Here is a 13,432-nt window from a genome sequence, read left to right on the forward strand (position 1 = left end):
ACAGCAAACTTACTGACAATATTGTGTAGACCCCAGTACGACTAGCTTACTGCTAGATTAATTTGGCAAATCCCCACACACCTGTCCAATTCCCCACACCTGCCATTTGATTACTTAGTCAGTCCACTTTCCACAGTCAGTTCCGCACTCTTCAGACATTCTCCACACATTCTCCAGACGTTTACCACTGTACAAGGACTTTCCAGAACCGCCGACCCCCCCCCCCCATATGCCCATATATGGGTATACCCATACGCACAAAAGGGACAAGGACAGACATATATTCAGTAGATATCTCCGTATATGGGCGTACAAGGACACAGGCAGACAGACAGATCTCCATGTGCAGCGGGTACTATGACGGGTATAATGGCTATTGCATAACAGGGTGGGGCATTTGCATCGTTTCACTTGCATCATTCCCGAGTAGGCCGCTGCCCGACGAGCACAGGTCTCTGGCTAAACCATCAGAGAATATTTCAAACAATCAGCAACACATTGGTTTCCTTAAACTAAAACAAGGAGAGATGAGCCTGTCGAGTGTTGACATTGTAACTGTTCATTCAGTACCAGGACTTGCCATGACAATGTATTTTATTTGCTCCATGTTCAACTATAAACTACACTGTCCCAACACCAAAGACTGCCATATGTAAATGATTTCAGGATTTGACCATTACGTAATGCTTTTGCACAAAGTATGTTTATACAATTGTTTTCATTTTTGTTGGCCTTAAATATTGCTGCTGTTCCTCTATCTATGCAGAGAAAGTTTTGTTTTTGATGGTTGTTTACATCATTGGAAAGCCTTTTCATGGCCATGTTGAGATCATATAGTTTAAAACATATTGAGATTGTGTCTCTAGAACTTGAACTGAATTGTCATCCTGAAACGTTTTTTAAGTGAAAAGATAAATCACAGGTCTCAATTAACTGTGATCAGGCCATATATTATGTAATAATTACGACAGGGCCTGCTAATAAGTCAAGTGCTGAGAAAAAAACAGAGCTGTATGTGTTTAGACAGAATGATGAAGACAGGTGGCATGGCTCCGGTTTTTAAATGGCTGCCAGGCAGGTGGCAAGACGTCCAGGAATGCGTTGGCGCTATACACATGCATTAAAATATGTCGGCCCCCGAGCTCTGACAGCATTCATTATGATGTTTCATTTCGTCGAACGCCAAGTCCATAACAAAAGCTGCTGGCATGTTCCCCGTGTGCTAACACAGCCTTCACTCACATCCTGGCAGTAAGCAGTTCCACGATTCCAACAACCAGTGATGCAAAACAATACAGAAACCTCTTATCTCCATTTTCTAACTTTTGTGGTTGTTGTTTTTTCGTAAATGAATGTCTTGGATCATTCTACAGTGTCACACAAAAGCACTAAACGTAGCATTTCCACAAGCCCGAAAGCTTGTAGATCTTGTTGAGCTTGTAGATCTCCTACTTATGCTATTTTTTAACTGTTCGAATCTTGACCATCAGGTAAAAATTAGTGTCAGATCCTGTGTCTAGGTGAGACATGACCTATGACACATTACATTTACATTACAATTACAGTCATTTACAGGCTTTTATCCAAAGCGACTTACAATAAGTGCATTCAACATAGGTGGGGAACGGAACTACTAATCACCAGAAGCATTAAGTGCATTCTCTTCTAAAACAAGCAACCAAGAGTATACCTACAGTAGCACTAAAGTAAAAGTGCAATATATCAGCTACCTACTTTCATAAACAGATGAGACAAAGTAGGAAAATCAAATGAGCAAGAGCTAAAACAAATAAGTGTAACAAATACACAAGACAATAAGACAATAAAACAAGAGTTTTTACAACTAGTTAACAACAAGTAGGCAAGGCGAAGAGGAAGGGTAGTGTTTCCTGAAGAGGTGGGTTTTCAACCTGCGGCGAAAGATGGGCAGTGACTCTGCTGTCCTGACATCAGTGTGAAGTTCATTCCACCACTGTGGGGCCAGAACAGAAAAAAGTTGTGACCATGTCGATCGGCCAGAAGGACCCTTGCGCGACGAGGCAATCAATCGCCCCGAGGTGGCCGATCGAAGTGGTCGGGCAGGGGTGTAAGCAATCGACCATAGCGCGGAGGTAAGAATATAAAGAAGGAGCTTTCACTGCCCTATAGGCTAGCACCAGGGTTTTAAACTGGATGCGAGCCGCTACGGGGAGCCAGTGTAGACACGATCTAAATGTCTCAATAGAAGAGAAGGGAGACAAAATACAACCACCCCAATTGTATATCTTATATTGTATTAACCTACTCTTAGGACATTTCATTTTATTCATTAAAAAAAAAGTTACTTCGTGCCACTTTAACTAGAGTACTTGAATACATGTTACTTTCCACCCACTGCCAACAACCCCTCCCAAAACCAACTTAACCAGAAACAATGACGGAATGGCATGCGTTGCCACAGCTTTGCGAGTGTAATCAGCCTGTATGGATGGAAGACAGACTGGCACCTCTGCTAATATGCACAGATGCTGCATAAACACCCCCGACCCACCTTGGCTGGCATTTAGATCAGTCAGTCAGAGAGGGAGGTGTCGGCTCGGATAATCGCTCCCCATTATTAACGGATGGCTCCGTAATCAGCCTCTCGGAGCCGCACCGTTGATGACTTCATTACGGTCAACCCACGGCTTGATGGAGAGAGAGGGAAGCATCCAGGATGTTTGAACGACGGCCAGGCCGCTCGCTTGACCACTTAAGACCACTCTTTTCTGTATTCTGTTATTTTGGGGAAGGCCTTGGCTGAAAATAGCCGATCGACAAGCTCGCAGCGTGACACGTTGGAAGCTGGAATCGTGAATGTAAGCAGTTTAAAAGACGTTTTTGTGAATTCTGCCGAGTTTCGGAAGTTACTGAGCATGCACGGCCACTGTGTCTGTTGTCACGGTTACGATGCCCCAGGCTATGGGATGTAATCAGCCACTGCCAGTGTTTTTACTAATCTTTTATGACCCACAGACATTTTCTTTACAATAAGGACATCAGATGTCTGGGGGGAAAGACGAGAGTCTTTTCTTTCTTCCAAAAATAAATAACCGCGATCTTCCGTTCATTAGTTATCGGTTATCCTCGCACTCCATCCACTTTCCCTGCACTCCGCAACCAGGTCTGCGTATTTTGCCATATTTCTTTCGTAGTCAGCTTCCAGTCCATCCTCCCACGGCACTGTGTGCTCGATCGGCAGTGCTGACTTCACTGCTGCAGACCACAGCACCACATCTGGTCTTAAAGTGGTGCTGCAGATTTCCCGTGGGAACTGGAGCTGTCTGTCTGCCCAGATCCACTTCCATCTTCCACTCCGCCCCCATGGTGTTAACAGCTTGCTGGAGGGTGGTTGATCTCTTTGCTGGAGTGTTCTGCAGGTTCCCCTTTGCATGAGGAAGTGAATCCTCTGTTGGCTCCTTGATGAACTCGGGTTATTCGCCTCCTGGCGCTACTTTTCTCCAGCACCTCTGCCAGCTTCCTGAGCACTTGGTCATGCCGCCATGTGAGCCTGATTAATTTTAGTTCATTCGGGGGTCAATTATTAAAAAAAAATACTTAAACGCTATATACTGTACTTCGTCGTAGGTCTAATAGCAAAAATTGCAGATCTTTCAGCTCACTGTCGCAATGAGACGTGTTGAGCTGGCAGATATGGTATTTTCTCTGAATGTTCTTACAGTATATTTTCGCTTAGATTTCTTCTATTTTCACCCAATGTTCTTCTGTTTTCGCCCAATCTTCCTCTGTGTTAGTCCACTGTTCACCTACTCGATTTATAGGCATGCCAAAAGGATGAGATGGGAGAATGTCGATATTGTGCCATATAGTAGTGTTATATTTAGTTCATTAACCTCATCTTCCTTCCTCAACAACCACCAAACCCTCTAATCTAACCTCCCCATCGCAAACATTTGCCTTTTTATGTTGTTGTTTCATTCTTGTGTATGTGTCTTTTTAACACTTGCCATTTTGGCCAGGTTTCACTTGCAAAAAAAAAAGACATCTCTGATCTCACTGTGACGACCTGGTCAAATACAATGAAACCTATTATGACATGGCCAGAATGTTGGCTATTTAGAAATAGCAGATCTACAAGCTCGCAGCTTGTACATCTGCCATTTTTGAAGTGTTTTATTTTCTTTTGCATAATTTAGATATTTTTTTTACACAGAAGAAGGGGTTTATTATGGGAGGAACATTCGCCCAAAAAGTAGCAGATCTACAATTTGAGCTTGTAGATCGGCTATTTTCGGTAAAGACATTTGGTGTAGATGGAAAATAAACGGTCCAAGTACAATTAGTTGTAACTCAGGTCAAGTTTTACTAAGAATAGAGTAGTTCACCCAAAAAAAAAATCTATCTATTACACACCTCATGAAGCCTTGAATTGATGGCGATTTCTTTGTTTTTGTCCCTTTCCTAAACCAATGATTTGACCAGCGGAGGCTCCGGTGAGTCTCCTGTTGACCGATGACCCGGTCACCAAATTATTGGCTCAGGATTGTGACAAAAACAAAGCAATCTCCATGAATTCGAGGCTTCATGGGGTGTGTAATTGATAGAACATAAGTAATTTGGGTCCTTTAAGTGGTCATGCCTGTGGCCTGCAGAAGGTGACATGTGCTTTATATAGATAGAAACGCATGTCGCCGAGAGCCACAGAATGTTCATTAGCCCGAATTGGCCAATAAGGGAAGTCCAGACTGCAGGGCACACACGGTTAATTATGTTCCCCCGTAACGAGACACACGATTATTTGAGACGCATAGACCAAAGTGTTCCAGAACAGCTTACTGGGTACTAATTAATGACTGTGCTAATTAGCTTCCAACTGAAAATGCAGTTTGTGATCGTGCCTTTTTGTTCTTTGTCTTGGTGTCCAGGGCGCCGCGCTGAAGTACGTTCCCACCATCGTCAATGACGTCAAGCTGGTCTTTGATCCCAAGGAACTCAGGTAAATTGAAACGAGAGTGCAAACCGCCCTCTGACTCTCTCTCTCTCTCTCTGATGTGTGTTGTGTGTGTGTGTGTGTGTGTGTGTGTGTGTGCGTGTGTGTGTGTTTGTGTGTGTGCGTGCACGTGCATGCATGCGTGCGTGCATGCCCTGGGACATAAAACATCCTACCATCTCCCCGCCTGTGACAAAATAAAGTAGCATTTTCTTGCTATGCTAGGACCTGGATATACGTACACTTTGGCTATTCAAAAGTAGCAGATATACAAGCTCATAGCGTGGCACCGAGCTTGTAGATCTGCTATTTTTGAAAAATCTCGAAAATGTATGCAAATCTTTGAATATATATTTTTTAAAGCGGACATTTGTAACTCAAATATTTGCTTCCGGGGGTTCCCTGGAACAAAAAAAAATTAGATGGGCGTCCGCGGCCAAATTCGTATACAAATTTAGGGTCCTTAACATGAAAAAGTTTGAGAACCACTGACATAGTAACATACGTTTTTTTTCAAAAAACAGGATTTAGAAGAAATTTGTAGAATCGGCCTCAAGTCTTATAATGGGTTAATTGACAAAAAAACAAACCAAAAGAAATGAATACAAAATATGGAGATACAAGGTTTGTGCCCTACAGTGATGACATTCTGCTGTGTTTTAATGTTGCTAATATTGTTGCCACCGTAATGTAAAATGAATGCAGAACTGGGTCAGCTTAGGACACGATGCAGTACAACCCTCCCACTGAACCGACTCCCCCCCCCCCCCCCCCCTCCCCCCCCGCTCCTCTCTTCCACTCCGCCAAAGTCCTTCCTCTCATTAATGTTCTCTCTTTCACCTGACACTGCATCTGAAGAAACAGGAGCCACGGCTCATTAAAGCCAATTTACTGTACACAGAATGGTCGAATTGAACGTAACACCCTCGTGCGAGGGGGGAAACGAAGGATGCAATCATATTTGCTTTTGCTTTGGCAAGCGCCTCTTTGAATTAAAATTTCATGTTTAACCCGTTAAGACCTGGAACGCATCTCTGTGTCATTATTAGATGTCTTTGGCTATTCAAAAATAGCAGATCTACAAGCTCATTTTGAAAATGTGTGAGAAAAAAATAAAGTCTTTGAATATATATTTTTTTAAAGCGAACATTTTAACTCATACAGTATCTTTGGCTTCTGAGGATTCTACAAATGTCTTCTAAATCCTAACAGTTTTTTGACAGTTTTTTGTTGCTGTAATGTTAGTGGTCCTCACACTTTTGTCATGTCAAGGATGATAGGTATTTGGCCGCGGACCCCCATCTCAAAATATTTTGTTCCAGGGACGCCCAGAAGCAAATATTTGAGTTCCAAATGTTTGCTTAAAAAATATATATATCTCTGCTGTCCGGCAGGAACCAGCTAACTCCAAAATGTTCATTTTTCAGGAAATGAAAAAAGAAAAGAAAAGTGGAGTTAGGATGTTTTGTTCATCATTGATAAGAACAGCTGAATGGACCTCCGTGCTCACAATGAGGTTGGAGGTAAAAAGGGGGTGGAGCCTGGAGTCAGCAAAACTACTAACTGGAATTAGCTGGTTTAGCAGAAAGTTTGAGGATCCAATGGAGTTAGCTGGTTTTGTCAGAAGCACTTTTTAATACTTTTCATTGGTTCAATATTTTTTTTTTTACCAACACACAGACGTAAAGGGTGTTCAATAGCACTGATTTATGGAAAAAAAATGCAAAAGCGGAAAAATTGAGTTGGTTGCTGGTTCCTGCCGGACAGCAACGATGATTTGCACACATTTTAAACGATTTTTCAAAAATAGCAGATCTACAAGCTCATATGAGCTTGTATATCTGCTATTTTTGAATAGCGAAAGACATCTAAAAATGACTAAGATGCGTTCCCGGTCTTGATGGTTTAAGATGTATGCCTAACCAGCCGTTGGGATATTATTGTGTGTTGGGCCTGTCCTCTCTCTCTCTCTCTCTCTCTCTCTCTCTCTATCTCCAGCTCCTTTATACCGTGGGCTGTTTTCTCTTTGAAGCACTTAACATTCACCACATGCGCAGGGATGGGAATTGGTTAAACATACCCAGGTTGCCGTGGAAACCTTTGCAGTGGCTGTTTCCACTACTACTAGAGTGTCCGTTGCAGTTTTAACCCATTAAGACCTGGAACTGTCATTTTTAGATTTGAGCTAAAAAGCATTACTTTACACTTTGGGCTATTCAAAAATAGCAGATATACAAGCTCATAGCGCGGCACCGAGTGCCGCGCTACGAGCTTGTAGATCTGCTATTTTTTAAAATTCGTGAAAATGTGTGCAAATCTTTGAATATATATATTTTTAAAGCAAACATTTTTAACTCAAATCTTTGCTTCTGGGGGTCCCTAATTTTTTTTTTTGATGGCGGCCAAATTCATATAATTTTGGGGGTCCTTGACATGAAAAAGATTGAGCACCACTGATATAGAAACATAGGTTTTTCAGAAAACTGTTGGGATTTAGGAGACATGTAGGATCGGCTTCAGGTCTCAATGGGTTAATGCTGGCGTGCCGTGACTGTCATCAGCTAGCCCTTTACCCTCACCTCCTCAATGACACATCACTGGGCGCTCGGGTGGCGCAGTGGTAAAGTAGCCTGCCCCACCACCACCACCACCAACCGGATGCCGTGGGTTCGATTCCACTGTGGTGCACTCGGCTTTGTCGAGCCTCTACGCCAGTGGTTCTCAACCAGTGGTTCGGGGACCACCAGTGGTCCTTGAGGAGTTTTCAGGTGGTCCCTAGCTAAATGATGGAGAGTTTGGTAACCAAATGGACCCTCATCTTTAACTCTTGAGAGCGTAAAATGAAACCAAATGTCCGTGGCTCAAATGCCGAATAAATAATGGACCTTGATATGAAACGGGTTGAAAACCACTGTTCTACGCGAACATATTTGGCCCGTGGGGGCCAAATATGGGGGTCCCCAGCGAACAGATGGCTATTCAGACGTTGGCTATGATGTTCTTGTGTTTGACGTACACATGGGCCAGACATGTCGATCAAACAGACCAGGCGGGTCTGGGACCGTGTAGTTTCTTGAGCAAGTTAACATAGCATCACAATCATTTTAACCATGCCATCCATGTATACGTTGGCTATTCAGAAATAGCAGACATGCAAGCTCACAGCTTGTACATCTGCTATTTGTGAAGATTTTGGAAAAATCTTAAAAGTATTAGAATCTTTTTTTCCATAAGTTTTAATTTTTTAATTAAAACTTAAAAGTCTTCTCTTCTGGGGCACGAAAAAGTTTGAGAACCACTGGTCTTGAGGACGGTGTTTGAGAAACCAGTGCTGGCATAGTTAACAGATGCCCCCCGTGGGCACTGCCCTTGATGTCCCTGCCCTGTCCCACTTCAAACCCCTTTAATCTCTCGCTGAAGGGACGCAGCACAGAAAAACAAAATAATATATTAACTCGGCCTCATTTGCAGTGCATTATACTTACAAATGTGCATGGCAATCTCTTGTGATGTATGTACTAGAAGCATTTCAGCAGCAAATTAGTCTTGGAAAAACATTTGGCACTCATATTTCATTCATTGGACGCATTTTTGGTCAAGCATTTAATTCTGTCTTTATAATCTTTTTCTCTCACACTGAACTCCCTACAAACGAGTGTTGGCAGGGCTGTTCTTCACAGTGGTATAGAAGACGTTTTGGACTCAAGTCAAAGTAACAGTACACCACAGGGTACTTTGACTTATTTAACCCATTAAGACCTGAGGCAATTCTTAAAAATGTTTTTTTTTTCTCTCAAAATTTTCAAAAATAGCTGATCTACAAGTTCATAGCGCGGCACTCGGTGCCGCGCTATGAACTTGTATATCTGCTATTTTTGAATAGCCAAAGAAATCTAAACAGATGACACAGATGCGTTCCCGGTCTTAATGGGTTAAGTGAAAGTACAAAAGTATTGGCATCAACATATACTTAAAAGTAGTTCAAGTAAAAGTACTTATTCAGCATTTAGCCACTTGTTATTGGACTATAATTATCGATCATAAACCACCCCTATGGCTATTCAAAAATAGCAGATCTACAAGCTCACAACGCGTCGCATGGTGACGTATTGTGTGCTTGTAGATCTACTATTTCCCCCCCAAAAAATAAATAAATGGATAAATAATTATTAAACTAAGTCTATGAAGTAACTACAGCTGTCAGGTAAAGGTAGTGGAGCAAAAAGTACAATGTTTGCCTCTGAGATGTAATGCAGTGGAAGTACTGCATAGAGTATTGAAACATGGACTTACTCAAGTAAAGTAAACGTAAGTACAGTACTTGAGTATCAGCTCAGTGGCCTTGTAAAAATGCAATAAAATATTGCTTTGCACTCAGCATCAAGGTGGTAAGTCCCATACAGTACATACTAGCATCATATCCAGGGGGTGTACGTGTGCATCATGGCAGGGGGGATATATGTGTACATCAAGCCGCCTCACTCTACAGCAGGGGTCTTCAACCTTTTCTGCCCAAGGACCCCCTAGCTGAGAGAGAGATGAAGCAGGGACCCCCTCTATATTGCATAACATTGTGTTTTAGATTAAACTTTTTTTGTTTATGTTTACTGTTCTTTTTTCCCTCTACACCTATACCTCTTTGCCAAAAATAGCCGATCTACAAGCTCTGCTATTTTTGGCTAAAGTTCTCCTCAGAAAAGGGATGCTAGGGTTCAAGTGGTTAAGGTAAAAAAAAAAAGATCATATCACACAAAGATTTGGCGGACCCCCTGTAGTAACTCTGAGGACCCCCTAGGGGTCCCGGACCCCCTGTTGAAGACCCCTGCTCTACAGAAACAGGAGATGGGCTCCTGCCCTATGGGCCACATGGCTCGGCAAGGCTTACTTACTTTACAGTACTTGAGTAAAACCACTGCGGTTTTTCATCCCAAATTACTGATACTGAGATATATGCACAGGCCTTGATGTCTCAGTACAGAGATCAAATGGTGCAGGTTTCTCCTCGCACGCACACACACACACACACACACACACACACACACACACACGCGCACACACGCACACACGCACACACATACACACTCCAGAGTCTAATTGGTGTGGAAGCCACTCGTCTCCTAATGATGCAATATTCATTCTGCCCAAAGGAAGGCGTGTAGAGTGGAGAGGGGAGTAGATGTCTGAAACCCTCTGGACGGCCACGCTGATATATTCATCCTAGCGCTACTTCTCTCAGGCAGAGAAACATGTTCAGTCAAAATGAACAACCAAGGTTTCAGTTTTGAGGTTTTAAAGCGGCTGGTTCTCAAACTTTTTCATGTCAAGGACGCCCGGAATGATATGTACTTGGCTGCCGACCCCCACCTCAAGAATATAGGGGCCCCCAGAAGCAAAGTTTTGAGTTAAAAATGTTACATTTTTCTAAAATAGCAGATCTATGAGCTTGTATATCTGCTATTTTTGAATAGTTAAAGTCTAAAATGTGGTTAAATTTGATTATGACACTATATTAACAAATTTTGCTCCGGACCCTCCCGGACCCCACTTTGAGAAAAAAAAAACTTTTTAAGGGATCTTTTGAAGACATTACTGCTTTTACGATTGGAATTTAGACATAAAATTTAGCAACTTAGAAGATTAAGGAACTCTAGTCAATAAACGACTTAAATATTCACATAAATAGAGTGCAGACAGAATCGTGTACCATGCTATATAAATCACATTAACATTTGTGGTAGGGAGGAACAAAATTAAACTTTTTAGTACTTAATGTTTGAACCTCATCCGCATAGTTTTATCCCCCCCAACAATGACAATTATATCAGCAAGCACACAGTAAGAAACTCTTTTGAAATTTACCTTTATAGGCCAATTATTTACAAAACAAGCATGAATACATTGAATCCCACGACACGTTGGTGTGGCCATTCAGTGTTAAAGGGCAAGACCACTTTGGTAGAGGTTTGGGTTGTGTAAGTTACCTTGTCATGATGTAACTCCAAAGGTGGACAAGAAATCAAAAATAATTGCTCCATTGATTAGAAATTGATAATTCAAAATATGCTCCCCATTGACTTACATTGTACAGTAAAACAGCTCTCAAAGTCACTCTTTTAGCATGTAAATGAACGTAAACAAAGTTGATTCAGACAATATAGAACATCATCAAACCCAGTACTGTTTTTTTTTTTGTTGATAAAAATCTTACTGTTGATTTAGCTATTTTTATTTGAAAGAAAACCTGGACTGGATCGGCGGATCCGGATCCGGATCCGGATCTTCAAATAGTAAAATCATCAGGAGGTTGACATTTGTATTAAGAAAATAAACAGTACTGGGTTTGGTGATGTTCTATATTGTCTGAATCAGCTTTGTTTGTGTTCGTTTACGGGCTAAAAGAGTGACTTTGAGAGCTGTTTCAGTGTACAATGTAAGTCAATGAGGAGCATATTTTGAATTATCAATTTCTAATTAATGGAGCAATTATTTTTAATTTCTTGTCCACCTTTGGAGTTACATCGTGGCAAGGAAACTACACAACCCAAACCTCTACCAAAGTGGTCTTGCCCTTTAAGGCACTTATAAGGCAATGTTTTGCCTGAAAGGATTTTGTTTTGTTTTTGTCGCATTCCTAAGCCAATAATTTGATGATCAGGCAGGTGCAGATGTAATGTGTGCATCGATGATTGTGCAGAAGACTAACATTCTTCTACATACGTATCAAAGTCATAGTAACAGTTTAACCTCATATTATAGTTTCAGTGTCCTAAAGCAGTAACATGCACTACTGTATATCTGTTTTAATGTTTGAAAAGCTGGGGTGGTAAAACTACAGTAACACCCCCAAATTGTCAAAAACAGTACTTCAAATGCTGCAAAAAATGCTGCAAATTGCTTGTTGCAAAACATATCTAGGCCTCTCCAGTTGAGGCATTTTAATTTCAGACCGTATTAGTTAATCAACAAGGCTTTGGTTTAATAAACACCTGTAATTCGCCCACACACAACCCACTTTATTATCGAGCGGGGTAAGCAAAATATCATGATGATCACTGGTGTGGTGCTAATCAAATGCTCCACTCGTTGCAAATCAGGTAAATAAGCACTTCAGTTTTAACTTTATTATCAGTCATGCCGGGTTCTAGCATAACATTAGTTCTGGCGCTAATGATAATATGCTTTGGTTTAATAATGACACCATTAAGGTGAGGTAGCTAACGTGCTAACTTTAATTCACCCACACAGTTTCATGGTTTTTTGATTTGATGATACTAAATAGAGATAAAGCTAACATTTAACACACTCACTATTTGCAGGGGCAGCTTCCCTAGATGTGTTCATGCACCGTTCATCCATGTACATTTGTAGTTTGTCCATGAATGTTTGTAGTTGTCCATAGACATTTGTAGTTTGCCCATGGACGCTTGTAGTTTGTCCATGGACACTTGTAGTTTGTCCATGGACATTTGTAGTTTGCCCATGGTCGCTTGCAGTTTGTCCATGGACACTTGCAGTTTGTCCATGGACACTTGCAGTTTGTCCATGGACACTTGCAGTTTGTCCATGGACACTTGTAGTTTGTCCATGGACGCTTGTAGTTTGTCCATGGACACTTGTAGTTTGTCCATGGACACTTGTAGTTTGTCCATGGACATTTGTAGTTTGCCCATGGACGTTGGTAGTTTGTCCATGGTCGCTTGTAGTTTGTCCATGGACGCTTGTAGTTCGTCCATGGACGCTTGTAGTTTGTCCATGGACGCTTGTAGTTCGTCCATGGACGCTTGTAGTTCGTCCATGGACGCTTGTAGTTTGTCCATGGACGCTTGTAGTTTGTCCATGGACATTTGCAGTTTGTCCATGGACGCTTGTAGTTTTGTCCATGTGTAATGCCCGGAATTCAAACCCGGGTCTCTCACGCGGCTGGGAACATTGAAGCTAAACATCTTATCCACTAGCCTAAAGGGGGCGACTCCCTCTTGAAGGGGGGATTCTGCTTCTGGTCTCCAGGCAGAGGCTCTATGCCACTCTGCTACACATGGACAGTACGTTGTACCCGTGCATGCACCAGTTCATTCATGGATGTTGGGACAGTTTGTCCCACGCATGCGCTGTTCATCCATGAACTCAAAACATCCGTGGAGGAATGGTGCATGATGCGTGGGACAACTGTGTCCTGAATCTGGCATCGTATCGCCCACACAGCCTGGCTGACTGTTACCGTGGGAAAACCAGTCTGTTCTCCATGAAAGAAAGTCTGAGTCAAAGTTTCCCCCAGCATCACTATTCAGATCTGCTGCAATATCCCCCACTAGACCTCTAAAGTCTTCCTCTCATGCTGTGCATTCCTTTGGCCGGCAGTGGTTTGGTCTTTGGATGTTTTTTTTTCCTTTTTTTTGTCCAGATGAAAGGATTGTGGAGGCTGTGGGCCAGCGATCCTCTCCTGACCTCAAGGTCAGTGTGGTG

At 42.1% G+C, this 13,432-nt stretch overlaps 1 protein-coding gene across 2 annotated transcripts in view; it reads left to right on the forward strand.

Moving 5' to 3' along the window:
- dock1 (dedicator of cytokinesis 1) overlaps positions 1 to 13,432 on the forward strand; it is a 480,313-nt gene that overhangs the window by 129,968 nt on the left and 336,913 nt on the right. For both annotated transcript variants that reach the window (XR_014602336.1, XM_084079253.1), the window contains exon 24: positions 4,905 to 4,975. Coding sequence is in view for 1 of the 2 variants with exons in the window: in XM_084079253.1 (XP_083935379.1) it covers positions 4,905 to 4,975 (71 nt within the window). In the remaining variant the exon portion in view is untranslated. The remainder of the gene's footprint in view (positions 1 to 4,904; positions 4,976 to 13,432) is intronic.

Source organism: Gymnoscopelus microlampas (assembly GCF_963454915.1).
Source record: "Gymnoscopelus microlampas genome assembly, chromosome: 14".
NCBI classification, from domain to species: Eukaryota; Metazoa; Chordata; class Actinopteri; order Myctophiformes; family Myctophidae; genus Gymnoscopelus; species Gymnoscopelus microlampas.